Below are 23,551 nucleotides of genomic sequence, written 5' to 3' on the forward strand. Positions count from 1 at the left end.
GAACAACTTTTTTATTTACATTAGTAAAATTAAAGCAACTGTAAACTTTTAAACTGTTTCAACGAAAAAAAAAATTTCTGAAAACTACAAAACAATATTAATATGAACCAATTTTAATGTTGAACATAAATGTATTTATTTACATACCTACATATACATATAAACATATATTTCTAAATATTTATATGGTAATATTATTAAATCCAACAAATAAATATTATTATATAATTTATTTGTAAATATTATTCGTCTGATATTCATACAACGTTTGCTTTAAAAATCTCAATCCAATAACCATCGGGATCCTTAATGAATGCCAAACCCTTCATACGACCGTCATCGGGCTTCTTTACAAATTCAACGCCATGCTCTTCAAAACTGAAAATATTGAATGTAGATAAATAAGTATGTATTTTAAATTCCTTGCAAAATGCTATAGAAACAGAGCTAAAGTAAAGTATTAATATATAATAAATATTTTTTTCTTTGATAAATTTTAGATTTAAGTTAAAGCTTTTTTAAGAATTATATTATATAGTATTAACATATAATAATAAATAATTAATTCGTTTTTTTTCACACTAACCGCTTGCAGGCAGCATAGACATCAGGCACCAATATACCAATATGTCCAAAGCCACGAGGATCAGAGTTGCCATTGTGATATACTGGTTTTTCTTCATTCTCCGTGCCCCAATTGCTGAAAAAAGATCAGTAAATTTATATATATTTGAATGCCTTACACTAAATATTCAAATATATCTTTATATATAAAAAGTACGTGTCACGTTGTTTGTCCGCGATGGACTTCTAAACTACTGAACCGATTTTAGTAAAATTTAGCACACTGTATCCAATTCGAACCAACTTAAAAGATAGGATAGTAAAAACAATTCATAAATAAAGAATATAGTGCAAGCTCTATTAAATGGACGCACTATTGTTGATGTTTATTAAGTACAATCTATTAAGCGGACAACTCTATTAACTGGACAGAAAGACTGGTAACCAGACATTGAAAAAGCAGCCTTCAATTCCTTATTTTTTCCAATAAAATTTATTTGTAAGAACATACTCAAAATTAAATCTGAAGTACAATCCCTTGGATTCTTATACCGACAAAAACGTTTTCGCCTTTATTCGTAAATAAAATTTTCAATGTATTGAATAGTTTATTATATGAATAATAGTATAAAATGTATACCACTAGCATTCCCTAGTATATATGTATGTATATAGAAGATAAAAACAGTGCAACTTACTGTGTCAACTCCACAGTTGCCTTGCGGGTCATTGCCCAACGCTTACGCTCCGAGGGATCTTTCGGCACGTCGTCAGGATTTTCATAACTGCAGGTATGGACATATAGTATAAATATGTACATCAGTATTAAAACAAAAGAATTATTTTTAAAAATACCATATTGATCGTAATCATATATTTTTATCTTATCAGAAGCACTCAAAGTCAAGTGCAATTAAAATTATCAGAGGACGTGACCTCCCGTGTACGTACCCCATGAAATAGAGGGAAAATTTGGCTTCAGGGAAATCCAACTTCACCAGCAATGTCATGCCAAGCACACCTGTGTAAAAGGGCAGCGATTTGCGTGGATCTTTGATGCGGTACATTGTTTGTTGGAAGAGGAAATCCTGAAATTTTAATTGACAGAATTAATAAAGTTTCTCTAATGGTTTAATCAGAACATTAGACGATTGATCATAACCATATATACAGTATTTATAAAGATTATAATACGTATTAATCAAATTACGCACATATAAGGTAATATATTTACATATATATTTAATTATACATAGTATATAATTAACTACCTCGCCCATTATTCACTAATACTTATAATTACAATACAATAATACTTATAATTATCTCTTTATGCCCCTCATAGACTATACCTTGGTCGCCTCATCTGCTGGCTTGCATAATGCCGCTGCCTCCTCATTGGACAAACCTACTGAATCGGCCATTTTCACTGCCTGAGTTGTAAAAAATGTCCTAATACTTTGCGTGCTTTTTAACACATTTAACGCTGGATGAACTAAGCGAACAATTTCACAACCGTATGGAATTCGACCGGCAGAATTTATGCGTGCACAATGCCAAAACCGTATGGAATTTGACAGCAATATTTTGGCAATCATATTGAAGACGATCTAAGTAGTGACGACAGCGCTGCCACCTAACGTTGCTTACTAATACTTGTGTTAGTAAAGCAAAATTTAGTAGAGCGCTAGCAAGGTGTGTTAGAAAATTGTGAATAAATTAATTTCGCAGAACTTCATCAATATTCAATATGTTTTCTTTTAATATTTTTGTATATTTTTTTAAATTGAAATCTTTTAAATAAAAATTATACAAAAATAAAAAATAAATAAAAATATGATTAAAAGAAGATATTGAAAACAGAAGTTTTCAGATGTTAAATGTAATAAAAATTAAATTTTATCAAAATGTCCGATTTGTAACAGAATGACGAACAATATGTAAATAAAAGTTAAATAATTAAAATAAAAAAAAATAAAGAAATATTCACTATAAAAAATATCAACCTAAAAATTTAATGGTTTTAAAAATTTTAAATTGAAATTTGAATAAGAGTAAACAGAAACAAAATTGCGTTCATGAAAAAAATTTATTCATTCAAAATTTGGCATTAATAAATAAAAAAAATAATAAATAATTATAATAAAATATGTAAAATGCTTAAATAACACTTACAAATTTAAATTAAGATAAATTAATTTTATTTTTGCTATTAAATATAAAAATAATAAATAAAAAATACTTAAATAAACTACTGAAATCCCTTTTTTAAATTATTATAATTTTTTTAATTATTATAATTTTTCTTAAACTCACACTCACTATAACTGTTACATATCTATATATATGTATATATTAAACTTTTAACCTAAATTGTTTCGCTTCAATTTCTCATTATTTATTTAAATCCTTAAATAAAACTCATTTTTGTTTTATTAATTACTTTTTGCTTTAGGTATTTATTTCTATGTATGTATGTACATACATATTTATTTAAATTACTTTTATTTTTATTTTATTTTATTAAGCTTAGTAGTAGGTGAATTTCATTTTAATACATGTTAAAGGCATTTAATTTGAGGGGGTGTTTGTAACTTAAGAATATTTTTGTTGTTTTTGCTTTTACTTATTTTCTATTTTATTTAATTCTTTTAATCTCTATTACTAGCACTATTAGAATTTATATTTAATTTTTTTTCAGTTTTTGTTTCATTAGTCGATTACATTTTCGTTATGTGCCATCTTAAGTTTACATTTCTATTTGTAACTTCATAACGGTAAGTTTCAACAAAATATTTTGGATAAAAATTTGAGAACTTACAAAAAATAATATAGGCACAAGAAACTCAAATGCGTTTAAAAAATTTTGGTTTCAATATTATTTTTTTATTAATTACAATGTTTGAGTTATCAGCAAATAGAGAAAAAAATTTAATATAATAATTATTTAACATTATAATAGAAAGTATTTTTGGAAACTCGTTGCAGCGTCATTTCTAACCAAAACATATATGTATGTATTGCTTAGTTCGGTAGTTAGCCAACTAAAAACTTTTGCGCGATATTTCAATGTAACTAAAAGAATTATCTTCTCCTTCTTATAATTATATTTTACTTTTTCTTTCGTTCTTAGTCGTTGAACGAATAGTCGCTTGAGACGTTTTGGGGGAATGTTGCCAAAAAATGGACGACAACTAATGGACAGTATAAATTGCAATCAATACGCATTCTTAAATAGATATGGATGGCATTGTAAAATCGATTGTTAGTGTAATAAAGTAAATCAATTGACACAAAATGCTATTATTGACAAATTTAGTAAATTTTAGACGGTCGTTATTTATTATTATGACGGTTGTTGATAAGTGGTAGCTTTTGCTCTTGTATAATTACAAAAAAATAAATTGTAAATTTATTAAATATTAAAACTAAAAAATTAATATATATTTTAAATGAAATTAAAAAATAGGAATATTATTACAGTTTTATGGAAAAGCATTATTTTTAATAAAAACATAAAATTTTTAATCATTAATAAACATCAATTACCACATACTAATTTCAAAAAAGTTGGAACAACCAAATTTGCATTGATAAACAAAATGTTTACTTGTTAAAAATATAACAAATTTTTGTCCATTTAAAAAAGTAACCAAACTTTCTTAACTCTTTGTATAATTTGTTACTATCAACTTTTGACAGTAAAATATTAGGGCATAGTGTTTTAAAGTTATTTCTTCAAGCTATAAAAATTTCAATTTTGGAATTCTTTTGTTAAATAGGCTGAGATTGTTGACTTAGCATTTAATGATTTTTTTTTTTTAAATTAACTTTCGACTGGCGTATACATTTTTTCATATATGTAGTTAGCTATGAAACTTAAAAAAAAAATTTATAAAATTAAATTCCAAATACATATACTAAAATTTACAAAGAAAAAAAAAACAAAAAAATAAAGTTAGCTGGAAAATTTTGTATATTTTAATATACATATATATAAGTATATTAAAACTTTTTATATTTTTATGCAAAATTGCAGAATGAAATCAGTAGATACAATTTTAAGCCGAAATTCAAACCTAATCTTAAATTATACAATTATAAATAATATATTTTAAAAAATTAGAAAAGTAGTAAGAAAACGAAATAAAAATCAAAATTCACTAATATTTTGCGACAGGAATAACAAATAAAATAAAATATTTAAAAATAAAAAAAATTATATTTTGCGTCAGAAATAACAAGTAAAATAAATACGCAAACACAATATGTTATAAACTTAAAAAAAAAAAGGATATCAAATCAATTGGTTACTTGAAACAAAAATATATATTAGTTCTAAATAAAAAAAAATATAAAATACACATTTATTTAAAATGTATTTTATAAAAATATATTTTTTATTGGGATATATGCATATATTTCATTTTTATTGGGAATAACTAAGATTATTTTAGAAGTAAGGAAGAGCTAAGTTCAGGTATAACCTAATATTTCATACTCTTGCAACTGGCAAGGATTATAGTCATGGAAGTATCTTCAGCTACATAAGGCTTGCTAGTTATATGGGGTCTAGGGAAATTTTATTTTCTTTATTCTTAGCACAAATATGCACCGTTATATAAAAAAACAAAACTCACATATTGTCTGATGTATGCGATATAAAGTCTCACGGAAGTATATTAAACGAAAAAAAACTAATTTTAAGTAAATCCATAAAAAATATTGATAATCAAAAATTGAAATAAAACTCTCTTTATGCTCATATATATTGCAGTAAATATATAAATGTAAAAATTAACATTTATATACACTTCGCATATTTATTAATTTTTTTTGTAATAGTATTTTTCATATTTAAATTAATAATCAATTCAATAATAATAATAATTAAACTAAGGACTGTAGCGTGGCAGACATAAAAATATTATCGGCAATAATAACAATTGATCAATTGCAATAAATTTGATAATCATTCATTTTCATTTTTATATAAATTCATTAATATTATACTTTTGCGCTATATAAAAAATTATGTAACAAAACAAATAATGTCTTTATGCGTTTATTGTAACAAATTACAAAATAATAATGATTAAAAGCAATTATAAGCAATGCACATAAATTTATATACTTATCGCTAATATTAAGTTAGTAAATTTTTTTTATGAAATTTAACATAGTAAAATTATAACAAGTCGAGCTGAGAATTTATTTTAAGGGGGGAAGAAGTACATTATTTGCTAACATAGGTTGACTGGCAAATGACGTCATAAGCAGGATTTGAGAATGGAGAATTCAATTTCAAATTTAAAGGTTAAATGGGCTAAGGAATCAAAGCAGGAGTAAAATATACCACAGTCTTTTTTAATAGAAGAGTGCATGTATGTATGTATCTATTTAATCTTTGTTTTTTTTTTTGCAAGTTTCTTCCACATGATTGCATTAAGCAGCATCAAATTATATAAATATTATTACAATTCATTTTTTGTAGCGTTTTTGTTGTGTTTAAATGTAACAGCGCTGTTCTTTAATTTATATTTTGTTTTTAATTTTACAACCTCTCTTCAGTTGAAATGGCAACTTTTTTAGACATTTATTTATATACATATATATGAATGTGTGTGTTAATGCATGTATTTTGCTGTGGATCGCTATTTGCTGGGGCAGCTGAGTGAGCAAAGCATAACAAGGCGATAATTGCAAATTAAAAAGTGTATATATGTATTTAGAATAGCCCGCGTTAAGAGTATATTAAGAAAGACTATTGCTTCGCTATTTAGTTTTTTGCTAATTACAAAAGAAAAAATGGAGTTTTATTTACATATGTTTTTTTAAATTCTCGAATTTAGTTTGAATTAAAAATTATATATATAAAGCCCACAATATTCAAAATTAGTTTTTGCAATTTTAACAGAAATTTATTAATAAATCCGCTGTGGCGTGGCCATAATGCCTCTCACTCTTACAATATTTTCTCGAAAAATATTTTTAATTAATAAATTTTCAAATTTATTCTAGTGAGTATATTTATAAAACATAATTTAATTGAATAAATAAATAAAACAAACGTCAATTTCGCAAATAACTACAAAAAAATAATATATACAAACAAGTTTTTGTACAACTTGTAGATTTATACTATAATTAAATTTTGAAAATTCAATATTTCATTTAAGAAAACTTGCAGAAATTGTCTAGTTAGAGAAATAAGTCTGAAAATTATATAAATGTAAGCAACACACAGCACTTAGTAAACTATTGCTTTATGCTAAAAATTAAAAAATTGTAAAAAACTAAATTTTCTTTGTTATTTAAAATTCGAAAATACTTTATAATATGCGTAACTGTTGCAATATGTCAAACTGGTTTAAGGCGGCTTAGTTTAGTAAGGGAAATTTCAATTATCCTTTGAGTTTTAGCTTCCAGCTTAATTTATCCGTAGTTTCAATTTACTATCAAATATAGTTAAAACAACTATGCGCAGATTTCCGGTAAAAAGCAAAATACCTAACCGCACCTAAGTCAACTTTGATCCCTTTTAACATTCTGCCACATTTGTATAGCAAACAATCGTGCTCAGCAGCTGATACACAACTGCCATATGAAAATAATGTTGCAACAACAATTAAGAGCGCCAATAAGCAAAAACACTAATAAATAAATAAATTGCGTAATTTTGCAAAATCCCTCTCTCTCATTCGTTTTTCTTCATATTTCATTTGATTTATGATTTATGTATGTATAGCATTTCATTGTAAATGTTTTTTATGTATGTATGTTTGCTTATATGTTACTAAAATAGGCAAATTAGTTTTCGTTTTGTTTTTGTTTTTATAAATCTCTTAATCCTGCACCGTTGCTGATTGCATATTTGCTGTAAGTTTTCTGCTACTTTTTCTATTTTGGACTTATACGCATAAACTTCACTATTTGAATGATTCACGTGGCACACACAACATCATCATTTGTGGAACTGAACTTATTTTGTATAAAATTAAGTGACCGAAAATATTATTCAGTTTTATGTACAAATTGGCATTTTTACGTTATTCTACTATGCTGTTGTTGTTATTTGCAACTACACTATTTTATTTGCAATTTTTAATGATTTCCACTTAAAGCACTGCTTTCTATAAAAGTTCGTCTTCAACTTGTTATGCCTCACTTGGAACTTATTTGCGCTTTATAGATTTCTAGACCTATTACATACATGCATTTAGTGTGCAGTGTTGCCTTGCTAAGGTTTGCTTTTAAATTTTACTAGTATTAAATTAACTTCCGCACTCCCTTCCACCCTAGCTTCGTTCGCACTGCGTTTTGTTGTTATTTATATTACAATTGCAAATAAATTCAGCATTTTAATTTCATATACATTAAAAAAAAGAGTATGTATGCTCAGTTTTGCAAGCGTTATGCAAACTTGAAATTCAATTTATAAATATATATAATTTTCTTATTAATTTAAAAAAGAAACTCCTAAACAAAATTAGTTGCCTAAAGTATAATCCATAGCTAAAGCAATACGCTTAAAATACATACGCACATTATATTCAAGAATTAAAAAAAAATTGTATATATAGCAAACAAATATTCCTATGTGCATGTAATCGTATGTTTTAGTTGTTCCTATATTCTTTCATATACTTTTTTTAATGTAGCGCGTGTGTAATTCTATATAAATATATTCTACTAATCATCTTCATCGGAAGAGTTCGATGATAATTGCAGATCGTTTTGCAGCAAATCACTTGTAAATGCACCATTATTGTTGGTGTGGCTATTATTAGACGCATAGCCAGACGAAGGCGTATTGCGATTGTATTGTGGCGCAGCTGTAGACATTGGTGGCAGCGCTGACATCAAATTGGGCAATTGATGCATTTGATGTTGCGTCTGTTGTTGTTGTTGTTGATCCTCTTCATCACTGCTGTCGTCGGAGTCGCTGGCACAATCACTGCCGCTCGAATCCGAGCTGGAACTCGAACTGGATGAGCTAAGACCGCGTATTTGCTGTAAGAAAGAATGTTACAGTTATTAATCATTCCATATGGATGTATGTAAATGTATTGCGTGTATTGGTGAAAATCAACAACTCACCTGTTCGAGCTGCGCCGCCGCACTAGCCATGGCTGCGTCGCTGTCATGCGGCGATGACATGCCTGGCATATTGTGGTGTTGTTGTTGTGTCTGATGATGTTGCAACATTTGATTGCCCATGGACATATTGTTGCTATTGTGATAGCCACCAGTGACACCGTTAGACATTTGCATTGAGGACGATGAGTTTGTCGGGTACATGCGATTGTTGTTGGATTGCTGTTGTGGCTGTTGGTAGAGATTGTGCTGTTGCTGCCTTTGCTGCTGCTGCTGCTGCTGCTGCTGTGCAAAAGTTTGTGGCGAGGAAGCTAAAACAAAAATAGAATTTGAAAAATTAAAATAAAAATTTAAAAAGAAAAATTAAAAAAAAATTAAAAACAACAAAAAAAATTAAAAAATAAAAATAATTCAATATTCGGGAAAGTTAAGGGAAACAATAACTTAATTATAATTTTATAAAAAGCACTAAACATACTTCGTTGCTCCATGCGGTTGTGCTTCGTCTGTTTGCCATGACTCTGTGCTATTGCCGTCGCATTCGTGGCCGACGTCGCCGTCGCTGCGTTCAAATTGTTTTGCCGTTTCTGATTGTTGCGATGCGATTGCTTAGACTGTTTGTTCGGCGCCGGTTGCTGTTGCTGCTGATGCTGCTGCATTTGCATGTGATAATCGTGCGCTGAATTATTATGACTCGACGCGGAGGACGATGAAGACATATTTGCCGCATCACTGCCACTGCCACCATGCGTTTGACTATTGCCGGCGGCGGCGGCGGTCAGTCCAAACATGCCATCATCGTCGTCATCGAAGATCATTGGAATGCTGGGCAGCGTGGCTTGCGTATTATTCGCGTTCCAGCTGTAGCAATAAAAAAAATATATAAATAATAAATTAATCAATTAAATTACACAACAATTATAGGCGCATATTATGTAATACTTACGCCGGCGCTGATTGTGGACTTTTGTGTATGGATGGCGGTGCAGACGGGGACGCTGATGCGGATGGCGAGTTTCTTGGCTTAAAATCAACTGCAAGATATGAAGACGCAATGTTAGAAATTTTGTCAAAATAATGAAGAGCACATAGTAGTTGTAAATATAACTGGGTATTTGTATAGGATTTTAATTGGTTGAACCTACTTATATTATTACGACGACTCCCTGTCGACACTTTCGTCTTCGATGTGATGCGCATCGTACTATTCTCTAGTTTTTGCTGCGGTGCTACATTCGCGCTAGCAGCTATCGCACTTGGTTTGTTTGTCATCTCACTCCTGGAAAAAAGTTAAAGAAGATTTTTTTTTAGTAAAAATTAAAAACTGATTTGAGTATATATTTAAATAATCGGTATAAAAATACTATAAATAAATAATTTTTACACATTTAAAATTTTAACCTAATAGAGCTTATCTATGATCATAATTCATTTAGAAGAAATCCGAATAAATCGAGCGATCTTTGTTTTTTAGAATTAAATAAAAGTTATCAATAATATCGGAGATATTTGAATAAACACAAAAATAAACTTATTATATTAACCGGATATCCATAATTTACTAGGGTCAACGCGAAATCAGTATGGATATCTGCATATTCCATCAAGCGGACAGTTTTAATAAATAAAATAAGTAAACTTAAAATAAAAATTGGAATAGAATCATTAAAAACATTTTAATTTTCAATGTAAAAAAATTAATATGAAAATTGTTTTAAAAAAAAGTTCTATGGTGCGATTAAAAACACTTTCTGCATTTTTAATAAAAAATATAAATAAAAAAGTAATATAAAAAAATAATCGAAAATTTCTGTAAAATAAAAAAAAGTAATATAAAAAAATAATCAAAAATTTCTGTAAACTAAAAAAAAAATAAGACATATATTTAACATTTTGTATTGTCTTTTTTTCTTGTTTACTTTTATATCTTCTAGAAAATAAGATTAAAAGTAAATATAATCTTTTCTAAAAAATATATTAAAAAACAGTTTAATTAAATTTGTCTTTTATTCAGTAATTCCAAAATCTTAATAATTTTTTTTAATATTTTTTAATCCGAAATACCGCATTGAAAAGTACACAAAAAGTAAATCTCAAATGCATTTGAAATTTTTTATTTTTTTTTATTTTTATAACTTATAAAAGATAAGATCATTGGCAAATATAACAATTATATTTTATAACTTATTAAAGATAAAATTAATAGTAAATATAATTTTTTTTAAATTCTATTAAAATAATTGAATTAATTTTTTTTTTTTGGAATTCTAAAACTTAAATTAATTTTTTAAAATATTTTTTAATCTAAAATACCGGATTGAAAAGCAAAAAAATAAATCTCAAATACGGGATCGAAAAAAATTAAACTCAAATTAAAAATTTGTCTACGACTTGAAAAAAAAAATAAAAAGTTTAATCCCAAAATATAACTAAAAAATAAAAATTATAAAAAAATGTTTACAACTTTTATTTTCTGTACTACGGGTTATAACCTTTAGAACCAGAGCCCGCAAAAAGACTTTATCCTCAATACGTTAAAAGGACCTATATTTTATCGAATTTAGATTTTGAGAGCAGATTTTCAAATCCAATATTTAATAAAAAAAATTATGAATTAAAAAATTTGCAACCTGCATACTAATAAAAAATACTCGCAATAATATTTATGGGCATGTTTTGTTTCTGTTTTTTAACTGAATTAAAATGCATAAATTGTCCTAATTTCCTTTTTTCAATTACTAAAAAAAAAATTTTAATTATAAATTTTTTAACGCTTTAACACGAATTTATTCAAATCTAGTGTAATGTCTTATTGATAAAACTTGAACAAAAAATATTTTTTTATAAATTTACCACAAAATTAAAGAAAATAATAATAATTTTTTAACATTTTACTACCAAATTAGAGAAAAGAAAAATAGTATTAGTTTTTTAAATTTTACTACAAAATTAAATAAAAAATAATAATTTATACCATTTTATTACAAAATTAAAGAAAATAAAAATAGTAATTATTTGTTTGTTTACTCCAACACCATTTTAATAATAAGAAAACAGATTCTAATAAAACTGAATATTATAAAAATAAATAAATTTTCAATAATCCTATGTGATAGTGATTTTTAGGATTGTAAACGATTTTGTTGCTGTTCGAACTTACCTCGTCTTTTTTACTTGAATATTATGATTTAACTTCTCGAACGTAATACCACCGGTTTTTCGATCGTAAATCAACAAACATTCTTTTGTGTATTTTCTATGGTTTCCCTTATAAACTGTATGAGGCACACCGGAGCTTACTGGAAAAAGATAGAAAAAAATATAATTTAATTAAAAACTTTATAAAAGATTGAAATATGTGCAAGAGATAAAATTTTAATGTTTTTAAGCATAATTAACTTAATGAAATTGTTCCGTTCAATTACGGTGTATTAACTTAAAATTATTTTGAAATAAAAAACCATAAAAAGTATTTACTTCTATAGAATCAAGTTAATTGTCTCATCGGTTTTTTCCATGTAAATTTATATTACAAATCAAAATTTTTTCAACGTACATACATATGTGCATATGTACATACATAAGTGCATATGTATGTAGTTGTATATACATATGTATATATATAAAACCAACTAAGAAACAAGCAAAACTACTTATTGCCGCAATAAATGTATAATGGTAATTTAGACGAAAAAAATCTGAGTGCATTTTCGCCGCGACGACAGGTTTCCTGGTGTGGCATAAATTATGCAACACCCAAATGCAGCACCGTAATAACACACCTCAAATATTACAAGCATACGGCTAACCGAAAATAACCATAGCATAGCAAGCAGTAATAAAAAATAGTGAATGGAAAAATCACCGCAAAAAACCACCAACAAACACTTACATAAATGTATAAAAAGACTTTTGTAATGGAAGTGTAATGCAATATTGCAATAACAATAAAACCACATCGAAATTTCGCAAAAAAGAACAGCACACAGAAATAAAATGAATATAAATGTAATTGTGGTAATAAATAGGTGCATACATATATGTGTGTATGTATGTATGTATATATGTACTATATGTATGTATGTATATACTTAGGAATATGAATGATTTTAATTGAAAAAAATTACTTATACGAGTTCTTAATGTCAAGAAAAAAAATGTTTACAATTAACAACCGAATAACCGCTGTAAATATTTGTAAAATTTTCTTGAAGCAAATGACTGTTGCACGGAAATGACTCATATACAGTTGTACCTTAGAGTGCCCGTATACTTGATTTTGTTCTAAAAATTGCAAAAAGTGCAATAATAATAATTTTTTTTTTATATAAATTTCCGTATGATATAAAGTCAGTAGGAAATATGTGGAAACTGTGAACATATAGATATATAGATATGTACATACATACATATGTACACTATTGAAAATGTGTAAATTCCTCAATCAACTGATAAAATATTGCAAATACATATTACAGATGTAATGGAATTAATGACACTATAACAAATAATAACAAAGTTAAATAAAACGTCATAAATTAATTATAAGACATTCATACATATACAACAAGAAAAAACGTAAGTAAAGTTCGGCTGGACCGTCGCTATAATACCCTATACAAATAAAAAAAGTTTCCACACAAATACTGTATTTTGATCGTTCAGTTTGTATAGCAGCCATATGTTATAGTAGTCCGATATCGGTGGCTCCGAGAAGAGAGCAGTTTTTGGAGCGAAAAATTCGTGTGGAAATTTTGTGATTGATAACTCAAAAACTTAGGGACTAGTTCGCGCATATAGAGACAAGCAGACGGGAATGGCTAAATCGACACAACTCGTCACAACTGATCATTTATGCATATATATATGTACATATGTATGTATATACTTTGAAGCATCTCGGTTTTCTTCTGGGTGTTAACTAACTTCTTAGGAAACTTAACATAATCCCTTCAGGTCATAATAAATTTAAATAACACATCATAAAGCAATTATAAGACATTCATACAATAAAATGCATTAAAACTCGAGTAATTTATATTTTCGACTTCTTAATTGCAGCTTAAAAGATTAACTGTTGTTTTTGTTCGAAGGATAGCCTCACTAACTGTAATTGTGGATAACTGTTTCATATTGTATTATTCACACTTAAGTTTCAAGGCATAATATTTTACATATAGGAAATACATATGTATTTATTATACTCATGGGACCGATTTTGTACTTGAAACTTTAATGAATTAACGTTCTAAGAAAATTACTGTTATAAAGAAAAATCACAAAAACCCACACGATAATTCTTATAAAGAGGAATTGTACAGTTTTTATTTTTTCACAGCCCAAAAACGCGTTTCAGTTGTACCTAAATAACTGTTAATACAAAGTTTAATTTTTCTATTTATAGAAAAAAAATACTAAGAAAACCGCACGTACACATATGTACATTATGGCAGACAAGCGTCCTCAGACAGCAAAAAATACAACAAAAGCCTGGTTTTCAGACAGAGCAATCAAAGTATCAAGCTTTTACACCAACTATTCATTAATCTTTGCATCAAGCTGTCTTGCTGTCAGCTGCTGAAAATACACATATAGTATATGTATATGTATGTATGTATGTACATATGTACATGCATATGTATGCATGTTTATTGCTTTAAATTTTCCATTTGTTCATTCGTCAGCGCTTTGGTTAGTTATTAAAAGCCAAGTCATCTCAAGGCCGAAAAATTATTGCACTTTTGTTTTGGTCGCAACACTCAAAAAGCAGCAATATTGTTAAAGTAACGAAAAAAAAATCAAATTGAAAACAGCTATCTTACAGCATTAAATCAGCGAATGTGTTGGTTCGCACAGGTTACCGTCAGAGTCAGCGTCCGCGCTGACTGCCAACTTCCAACTTCCAACGTCATCGTCAACGTTGCTTGCGCACATTCACATTTCACGGCTGGGTGTGTGTGTGTGCACTTTGCGTCGCGCTCGTAAACTGGTCCGGTTCGGGGCCATTAACGTAGGCACAATTATGTGCATAAGCATACATATAAACACAATGCATACGTATTGTGTATGTGTGCGTATATAAATTCAATGCATCGGAATGTAACGCCAGGCGGGCATACACTTGGAAATGTCTTCAAAATAACCAGATGCGTGAGTGCGTGCAAATCACACCAGGCAGCGGAGATAGCTGCCTGCGATACGATTTTATTTTTGTTTTATTTTGACACCTCACACCCCCGTACATACCCCTTTCAACAACAATTCATTAGCGAGTCGCCGGCGCTTTTAGATTGTTGGCCAATGATTTCCTTCGACTTTGTTTTCAACCAATGTTGCTTGCTTGCACGTCACTCTGCACCCTTCGCCCGACGCATTTGGCAATGCGAACAATAGCAAAAGCAATCAGTGTCCAAGCGATATTGTTGACAACAAAGACGTCGCCGCATTCACGTACACAACAACTTCAAGTCATTTTGTTGTTGATAGTGGAAAACATGTACCATGTAAGAGGCACGCTTCAGCGCATTTTGAAGCGACAGAGACATTGATGGTATGAAAAGTTGGTTGCTTGCTATGTTGCTTGTTATTAGTGCATCTTTTAAAATTCACATACCTTTGCTCGAAAGCAAAAATATTTTCCGTTTTTGTTTTTGTTAATCAACATAAATGGATTCGAGAATTTTAATTCGTTTAGCAATTTAAAACATGCTCCCATAAACATAACCTGTACCAGCAATAGCGGAAATTCTTAAGTATTTAGTTAATTGGTGAAATATTTATAGAATTTGGTGAGAAATAAAATACTATAACTGAAATGAATTTTATTTTTATACACATATGTAGATGGCAGTATTATTAATTAAACAATTCAATTGAAAAGCGATTTAAATTTTAAACACTATAACCGACGAAGAAATATTTATGTTCTTGAAATACAAATGCAGCTTTGAAGTAAATAAAAGTTATCGAACGCTAATAATTATCGATTTCGCTCAATCGGTATTAGGATGAGTTCACTTGTCACGAAGTTAACTTTCCTCTTATTTTTGTTCAGCTAAATATTAATGATAGTAATCTGTTATACTCCCTCTATGACTATGCAATCAAAATTACTAAAGAAAATTTGAATTTTCTGTTTTATGTTGATTGTGTGGCCCAGCATTGCCTTTTAGATATGTGTTACCGCTAAAATTCAAAAATGATTATCAAGAGAAGACAGTAAGTGAATACGATTATTCACATTTCTACATACATACCATATGAAATACGTGTCTGTGACCTAAATTCGTAATTTTAATCAAATTCATATTCAAACAACTTCTTTCTGGATATTCTATTTCTATTTTACCAACAATCGAATTATGGTGCTTTTGTCATTTCACTTCTAATTGGCAACACGTGTCTATATGGCTTTCTTGAACACTATTACTCTACATTCAACTCTTAGCAGCAGTAAAAAAAATTAAATAAAAGCAATAAAAAAGAAAGTTATTATAATGAAATCAGAGCAGGAGTCTTGAAAACCACTTCTGTACAACATTTTTAACAGTTTCGCCTGTTCCGGTTTAACACATTGTATGCTATACTATACATTACTATAACCATAGACCTGTTTGCATCATACATACGTAGAAACGCACATACAAGCAAACGTGTATAGTGCGAATAGTCAGTTATTAATTCGATCCGCACGCCGCACTTCCGCCGTCAGCTGTCCAACGATTGGTGGCAAGAAAACCAAGCTAGGCAACCAACAAACTAACCAGCCAGCAAGCCAAATACAGTTTGCTTTCACAAGAAACGTACGACCTTGAGCGGGCGCGTGTCTCTTGCGTTTGCAGTGAACGAGTTAGAGCAGCAGCTGTAACTCTACGAGAAGCAACACAGCGGCGCTGGCACTTGGTTGGTGAGTCGGAGCGACAAGCAGCCTGTCTTGCCGGTAGCCAAAACATTCACTTCTGCTTTGCGGACGTACGACTGTTCGGCTGTTGCTCAGGTTTCTCGCCATTGCTTTTTTTTCGCTCTTCATTCGCTTCATCTACCGAAACAACCTTTCAACCTCTGTTTTATATATCGGTCTGTGCGGTGTGTGTTTTATTTTTATTTTTTAACTATTTGCTTTGGGCATCTGGTTTTGTGATTTTTGCTGATTCTGGCTCTGACTCTACCGTTGGTGTAGCTTTTTGGAAAGTTCGTGCGCCAAGCAGCCGGCTTAACCAGCTGTTGCTACGATTTCTACGTCAATAATTTTGTTGCTGTAGCTACTACTACTTGACCAGAAGTAACCTGTTCTTTATCACATTTTCGTAATGAAAATGCATAGCAACGAAAACATTTGTTGCTACATCGATCTTTTATACATATTTTATTTATATTAATACATTTTTTTTGTTCGGTTTTGTAGAAACTTCTGCAAGGCTGTTTTAATATGAGCTTTGGTTTTTATTCCCACAGATTTGTAAAGCATTTTGTAAGTAGTGACTTTCAAATAAAAAAATGCAAACATTAATACAGAAATTATAAAATTGTCCAAAGGTGGCTCTTGTCGAAAATGATTGATCACACTCACATAATCACAAGATTAATCTTAAAAGCATTTCATGCCGCTATATCCATGGCTTAACACAATTTATCTTTTTTTTATTTTTATATTTGTACAAACCGCCAAGCATCAACAAGTGAACAGCATACTCGCTTCAATGGACAGTTTCACCAGCGCGCTTACAGCCCAACTTCAAGCAAACCGTTGCTTTGTGTTGGCATCCGTAATCCGATTTGCTATGCCATGGCCATTTAATTGCACACCAAATATCTACACTTTGGCTGTTCGCTCTTTCGATTTTATTCATTGTCCACTCTTTGTAATGGTGTGGCATGGCATGACGTGGAATATGTATTGGTCTGCTAGTGGGCATTGGCCGATAGGTCGTTTGGTTAATGGCCTTTTTTAATGCCGTTAACCATCAGTTGTTGCGAGTGGAAACCGTAATAAATGTATAAAACAGGAATACAACAAAAAAAAATTTGCTAAAAAATTTTAGTCACGCTTCGAAATTATTTCTTTAGATTACTTTCGGCTCATTGCAAGCAATGTGAACACCATTTACTATTCGTTTTTCTTATCCCATAAATATATCAGGCCGTTGGCCACACTTATGTACATACATACATAAATCTAGAAGCTATTGGATTTTTAACATTTACGCTGGAGGTTGCGTAGAATGCTTCTAGTAGAATTGTTTGACTTTAACCATGATATCGGATCACTATAGCATAAAGCTGTCATAGAAAGTGAACGATCAAAATGAAGTTCTTGTTTGGAAAACATTTTTATTTGTCAAGACATACATATTCACGAAATTTGGCACAAAGATATTACTACAATATCCGAAAAAAATTTTAGATCGGACCAGCATAGCATATGTAGATCACATACGGGGTTCATATATTCACAAAATTTGAAAGCAGCGCTATAATCTCCAAACAAATTTTTCGATCGGATCACTATCGCATATAGCTGTCATACGAACAAACCGACCGGAATCAAGCTGTTTTATGGATTTTTTTTTTGTTTATGAAAGGTTTCTAGCTGCGGTGCAACCAAAGTTAACGTCATTCTTGTTTTTAATAACTTATGTATTATGTAAACTTTAAGCGATTTTTAGTTACTCCTACCACACACGACTGCCAAATTAATTTTACTTGGCATGCGATTTAACGGTAAAAATATTTTTTCTTCAGTTTTATAAGTTTTTTAAGTTTCCATTGATTTTTTGATATACTTGATATTCCTCAAAACTTTCTCTTCATGAGCAAACCAACTTATTTTCCAGCAAAATTAATTAACTACGTTTTTTGGTAGTATCTGTGTTGAGCGTTTTTCAAGCGTTGTTTCTAATTTTGCTAGTAAGCCTGTGGGCATTTTCAGCTAAGTAAATATCAAAGCCAGTTTCGAAGGGCACCCTGTTCAGTTTGCTTTGTATTTTAACTTTATTCGCAATATTCTGCTAAATCGAATGCTCGCGCATAAGTTTGGCGCTTATGAGTTCATTTTAATTGCTTACTACTCTGACTTAAGTTCACCAGAAATGCGTGCACTTCACTTCACTGCCCGGCCCGCACGCACAATAACCATAATTTTTGTTTTTATACTAAATTTTTAATAATTTAAAAGTGCTTGCAAATTCCCAAAATCAAATCAAACTAACGAATATACAAGTATTTTTCAATATTGTGGTGAGAAGAGCAAACAATATCGAAAGTCGATAATTGTTAAATATGAAAGTATCATAGAAGCGAATTGCTTGGCGTAATTCGCTGAATTGCATAATTAATTGTCTCAATTTGTGCTGCACGTTAATATATTCTAATTAATACAGTAATTAAAAAATATAGATTACCCTAAAAGATTACTTAACGTAACGCTTGATTAGTAGAGTAGAATAAATTTACATTTTAAATGGAAAGTGGAAAAGCGAAAAGCACACCAGCTCACAATTGCTTGGATTTTGATTTCTCCACACAAACAAAACCAACAAGTAGTATTCTATTGTTTATAATTGCAAATGTAAAACGTGCCCCATTACCAATTTAAAACGTGCTGCCCCATCGTAACTACACACACACATATATAGACATACAAATGGACTAGCAAGCAGACAATTATTTCTAGCATTGCTTAGCACTATCATATAGATGGAAACACATCAATTAACATATTTACAAGTATTTTGTGGCGCTCGCACAAGCTACGAGTATACCTTGTATGTGTGTTTACACGCTCGTTTCAATGCAAAAACTATGGAGAACGGGGAAGAAAATAGCTCCAAGTGCACAAATGCGGAATTGTGCTAATTTGTCTGTGCAGCTGATGCATTTTTCTACGAGAGCACGTGTTGCAGCGTTTTACGAAAGTTTTCATTGAGAGGGAAATATTTTTTTTTTCTTTTTTTAAATGTACGAATGCTGGAATGATACACATATAACTACGATATAAATATACATACATATATATAATGCAAATGAAAAAAAAAATATTGAAATTAGTCAGGTTATGTTAGATGATGTACATACATCACAGTGATCTAACACTCTTCCACATACAATTTAACATTTATAGAATTTAGACTCCAGCTTATTTCTTCCAAGGTTTCGCATAGCTTAATGCAGCGATATCGAAACTGCAATACGAGTATATACGAATCCAAAATACCTAAAAGTCCTGCAGATCCCAGAGGGGAATTTAATATGGCATTTGTCTAGATTGAAAATTAAAATTTTCTCAATATAAAACTATTACCAAGAGAACAAAATGCCAGTTATTAAGAGAACTATTTTGCCTATAAGTACTATAATCGTGCTTCGTGATTTTTCTTCAAAATTTGAATATTTGAAAAATATGAACAATCGTATTATTCAAGGTATTGACCATCTGAAGTTATGACATTTTCCCATCAGTCTGGTTTTCTATGCATTCCATCCCAAAAGCCTTGACGGGCAATACTGATTGAAGATTCTAATATGAACCATATTCCAAAGAGGACATTGTGCATCCACCGGATAATTGGTAATCAGAAGAGGCAAGGTCTTGGTTATAAGCCAGGTGAGCCAAAAATTTCTAGCCGCTAAACTTTCTGTGCAACTAAACTTTGCAATAACTTGCTCTATTTCGCAATCATACAATTGTTTCAATCCCCTTCTCCCGACTGTTTTTTAAATTACCCTAATTTAATGAATTCAACTCTGTGTGAACCATTCAGGATTTGTTTGCAATAATTACGTAGAGATGATTTTTTCAATCAAACTTTTTTTACATTAAAATACGTAGAGTGATAACAGTTTTGAAACATTCTACATGTACATACATTCTGTATTAGGGCATGCACAAACACAGAGTTATTTTCCCCACCAGATTCTCGTAAAACACGTGTAATTACCTTAAAAGTTGCAATAAATCGTGCATTTTCGCACATTGCCATTGGCGTCTAATTGTTCTCAGTTTTGTTGACACGTCGACGTACGTCAATGCAACACGTGTGCAGTAAGCGGCTTACCAGCGGTAAGTACAGATGTGGTGGGCGACTGTCGAGAGTGAGGTGACGACGTCAGCAGCAGCAGCACCATGTGTTCAATGCTTTATTGTAGTTTTTTAAACGCACACGCATACATACATGCATACTTATGTGATACATGCTTGGTCGATACTCTCTAACAATTTATTTGCTTATTTACTGTTTTTGCAGTTTACCATAAGAACCTTTACGAAACACATTCACCACCTTAACACACCTCACCTGAATTTGCCTTTGGAAACAGAACCTCGTTGCACATACACATACACACTCCACACGAAAACGTGAGTTCAATAAGAGTCGGCACAAATTTCATTTCAAAGTTGCCATGTGCTTTGTTATTGAATGTAGATGTTTTTTATTTATTTATTTACTTTTTTATTTTGCTTATAGTTTTGTATGTTAATATGTATGTGTTTCGCAAAGTTGCGTTGTTTTGCAAAGCGTTTTAAATAGTTTCTTCTATGCTTGCGCAGGCACATTCAATTGCTTATGAGCGTGTAGTCGCCTATTTGCGAAAGTGTGTATGTGTGATTTTATTTGTACTACTGCCAGGAAATTGATTTGTTGATATGCATATACATATGTTTGTATGTACATTTGAGAGCTTTTATTTGTTGCTTTTTGCCCGTACTTGCCGTTATTTAATAAAATATATATAAATAGGTACGTGCATTTGTACAATCTGTAGAAGTATTATTAAACAGCTGTGAAATGCGTCAGCAGAGCACACACACCCTAGTAAGTGTACCCCACCTAACCATTTACTCTCTACGCTATCACTCTTTCGCTTTCGCCGTAGCTGTCGTTTTTTCGTTGATTTCGTGTAGGTGTGTGCTAAGTGTGTCGACACAGTCTGGCCCACAGCATGGACGCCAACAATCTGTGTTGACACAAATTCTGAATGTACATTCTAATTAAATTATCTGCAAACTATTTAGTTGTTACTAATAGTTGTTGTTATTGTTGCGGTTGTTTCTCGTTTTAACAATTATCTTAAGGCGTGAAAACGTTGGAATGAAGGTCGCTGAATAAGGCGTGAATATTATTCAAAAAAGATTGTTAGTTACATTTTAGGCGAATTATCATTCTTTTTGCAAAGGAAATTTTGGGGGTTATGATTTTTCGTTCCTTAATGCGGTCAAAAACAATAATATTTATAAAACCAAAATTATTTTTTATTGTAGGTTTGAAAAATAATAAAATATGTATATAATACAAAATTCGGCAAAATCAGAATTAAAATTTGAAGTATTTAAATTTTAAATCCAATTTTTTATGCAAATTGGTTTTTGAATTAAAAAATCGCAGCCCTGATTATGAACATATAATAATTTGTAAATATTTTTTGTACAAAAAAATTTCTAAAATTGTTCTTTTTTTTAATTTTTTTATTTAAAATTTTTTATTATTCCCAGAAATTTGTACAAAAAGATCCAAATGAATTTAATACATAACCCATAAATTTTAATTTTTTTTTTATATTAAAATTAATTTTATTCTTTAATTTAATAATAAAAATTCAAAATTTAATTTTTTAATTCAAAGCACATTGGATTACATATCAAGAAAATATTTTTAAATTTAAAAATTCGCGTTACAAACAAAAAAATATTTTTCAAATAAAACGGTGGAATGAGAATGGATAAAAAGGAAGGATTTACATATTAGTAACTGAAACACAATCGTTAAAAGTAATTAAATATGTATAAATAAGACAAAAAAGCTAAGCTATGTTGAAATTTTGTTAAAATAAGCTTTTCAAAAAATACTCAAAATTGTAGAACACGAAGTAGGCAGAAGGAAAAAAACAATTTTTTTTTATTTTTAATTAAAAGCTTGGCATTAATTTTCTTTCAAATCCTGTTCATTCATAACCTTCTTTACACTCCCTTTAATACCAAATCTGTCTCTTTCTTATTATTATTAGTCAGAAATTATTTATTTTCTAAAAAATATAAATCCCTTGTGAGTAATAGCAAGGGAAAATACAGGCATGGTTGGAGAAGAAATTTTGCTGTGGTCGGAACTTGAAACCACGACAGTCACGAACTCAACTTATCGTGTACGCCGGTTAGCTAACCTAACTTCTTTACATAACATCCGATATGTGCATAATTCAAAATTAAAAACAAACATGATCAAAAACAATTCTCACAGCTCTGTTTAATATAATGAAATCCACAAATAAACACATGTATTAGTTTAAAAAAATATTTCAGTTGAACTTGCTTTCAATAATATATTAGCTAGTGTGAACACAGCTTAAAAAAATATTATAGTTTTTCTCTGTACCAAAACATATTGTTGCGTTGTAAGAAATGCATTTGCCATTATAATTAAATGCTTTCATTGGAAAAATGTGCACACCTAAAAGCATATAAAACAATTTAACTCATTACATAAACAACCGGGCAGCCTTTAACCCGCATAATGGCATTCTATTTGCATTATTAATTTCCTATTTTAAACTAATTTCACACATTTCGCCTGCACTTTCCACCGGCTGTCATGCATGCCAGCAGCGCGCAAATACACACACATATGCATACACGAGGCGCTGAGTGCGTGCTGCATGCAGCTTTATGTCAGCCACATGTCAGCACACAAATATCATTGCATTGAATAGCTTTTGACTTGAGTGTGGCGATTGCTTACAAAACCGAAAAAAAGTAAATAAATAAATTATATTTATTCACCATGTCACAGCGGCGAGTGTGGGTGACGGCTCTTGTGAGGTGAGTACAAATAAGTGCATCACGTGTGTGCTTGTGTGAGTGACTTGCTGCCAATGCTTGGTTGGCAATTGACACATCACT

The 23,551-nt window shown here is 30.1% G+C and overlaps 2 protein-coding genes across 4 annotated transcripts in view; both read right to left on the minus strand.

Moving 5' to 3' along the window:
* Positions 1-211: 211 nt before the first annotated feature.
* LOC126757043 (lactoylglutathione lyase) lies at positions 212-2,177 on the minus strand. Its single transcript, XM_050470629.1, has 5 exons — positions 1,917-2,177; positions 1,516-1,652; positions 1,263-1,349; positions 587-700; positions 212-378 (listed from the first exon to the last, which is right to left on the minus strand). Exons 1-5 carry the CDS (start codon positions 2,160-2,162, stop codon positions 258-260), a joined length of 705 nt encoding a protein of 234 aa, XP_050326586.1. The 5' UTR covers positions 2,163-2,177; the 3' UTR covers positions 212-257.
* A 3,793-nt stretch (positions 2,178-5,970) lies between these two features.
* LOC126757023 (ell-associated factor Eaf) overlaps positions 5,971-23,551 on the minus strand; it is a 35,698-nt gene continuing 18,117 nt past the window's right edge. For all 3 annotated transcript variants that reach the window (XM_050470598.1, XM_050470596.1, XM_050470597.1), the window contains 6 exons: positions 11,822-11,960; positions 9,807-9,940; positions 9,608-9,695; positions 9,140-9,522; positions 8,665-8,972; positions 5,971-8,577 (listed from right to left, as the gene is read on the minus strand). In XM_050470598.1, coding sequence (XP_050326555.1) covers positions 8,257-8,577; positions 8,665-8,972; positions 9,140-9,522; positions 9,608-9,695; positions 9,807-9,940; positions 11,822-11,960 — 1,373 coding nt within the window. In that variant the 3' untranslated portion in view covers positions 5,971-8,256. The remainder of the gene's footprint in view (positions 8,578-8,664; positions 8,973-9,139; positions 9,523-9,607; positions 9,696-9,806; positions 9,941-11,821; positions 11,961-23,551) is intronic.

Source organism: Bactrocera neohumeralis, chromosome 4, assembly GCF_024586455.1.
Source record: "Bactrocera neohumeralis isolate Rockhampton chromosome 4, APGP_CSIRO_Bneo_wtdbg2-racon-allhic-juicebox.fasta_v2, whole genome shotgun sequence".
Classification (NCBI taxonomy): Eukaryota; Metazoa; Arthropoda; class Insecta; order Diptera; family Tephritidae; genus Bactrocera; species Bactrocera neohumeralis.

Bases quoted from the DNA above. Each gene is read 5' to 3' on its own strand.
- LOC126757043 (XM_050470629.1), bottom strand. From the start codon at position 2,162: ATGATTGCCAAAATATTGCTGTCAAATTCCATACGGTTTTGGCATTGT. The intron at 1,350-1,515 runs GTACGTACACGG...CCATACCTGCAG, and splicing joins TTTTCCCTCTATTTCATGGG to TTATGAAAATCCTGACGACG. The intron at 379-586 runs GTTAGTGTGAAA...CAATATTTTCAG, and splicing joins GTCTATGCTGCCTGCAAGCG to TTTTGAAGAGCATGGCGTTG.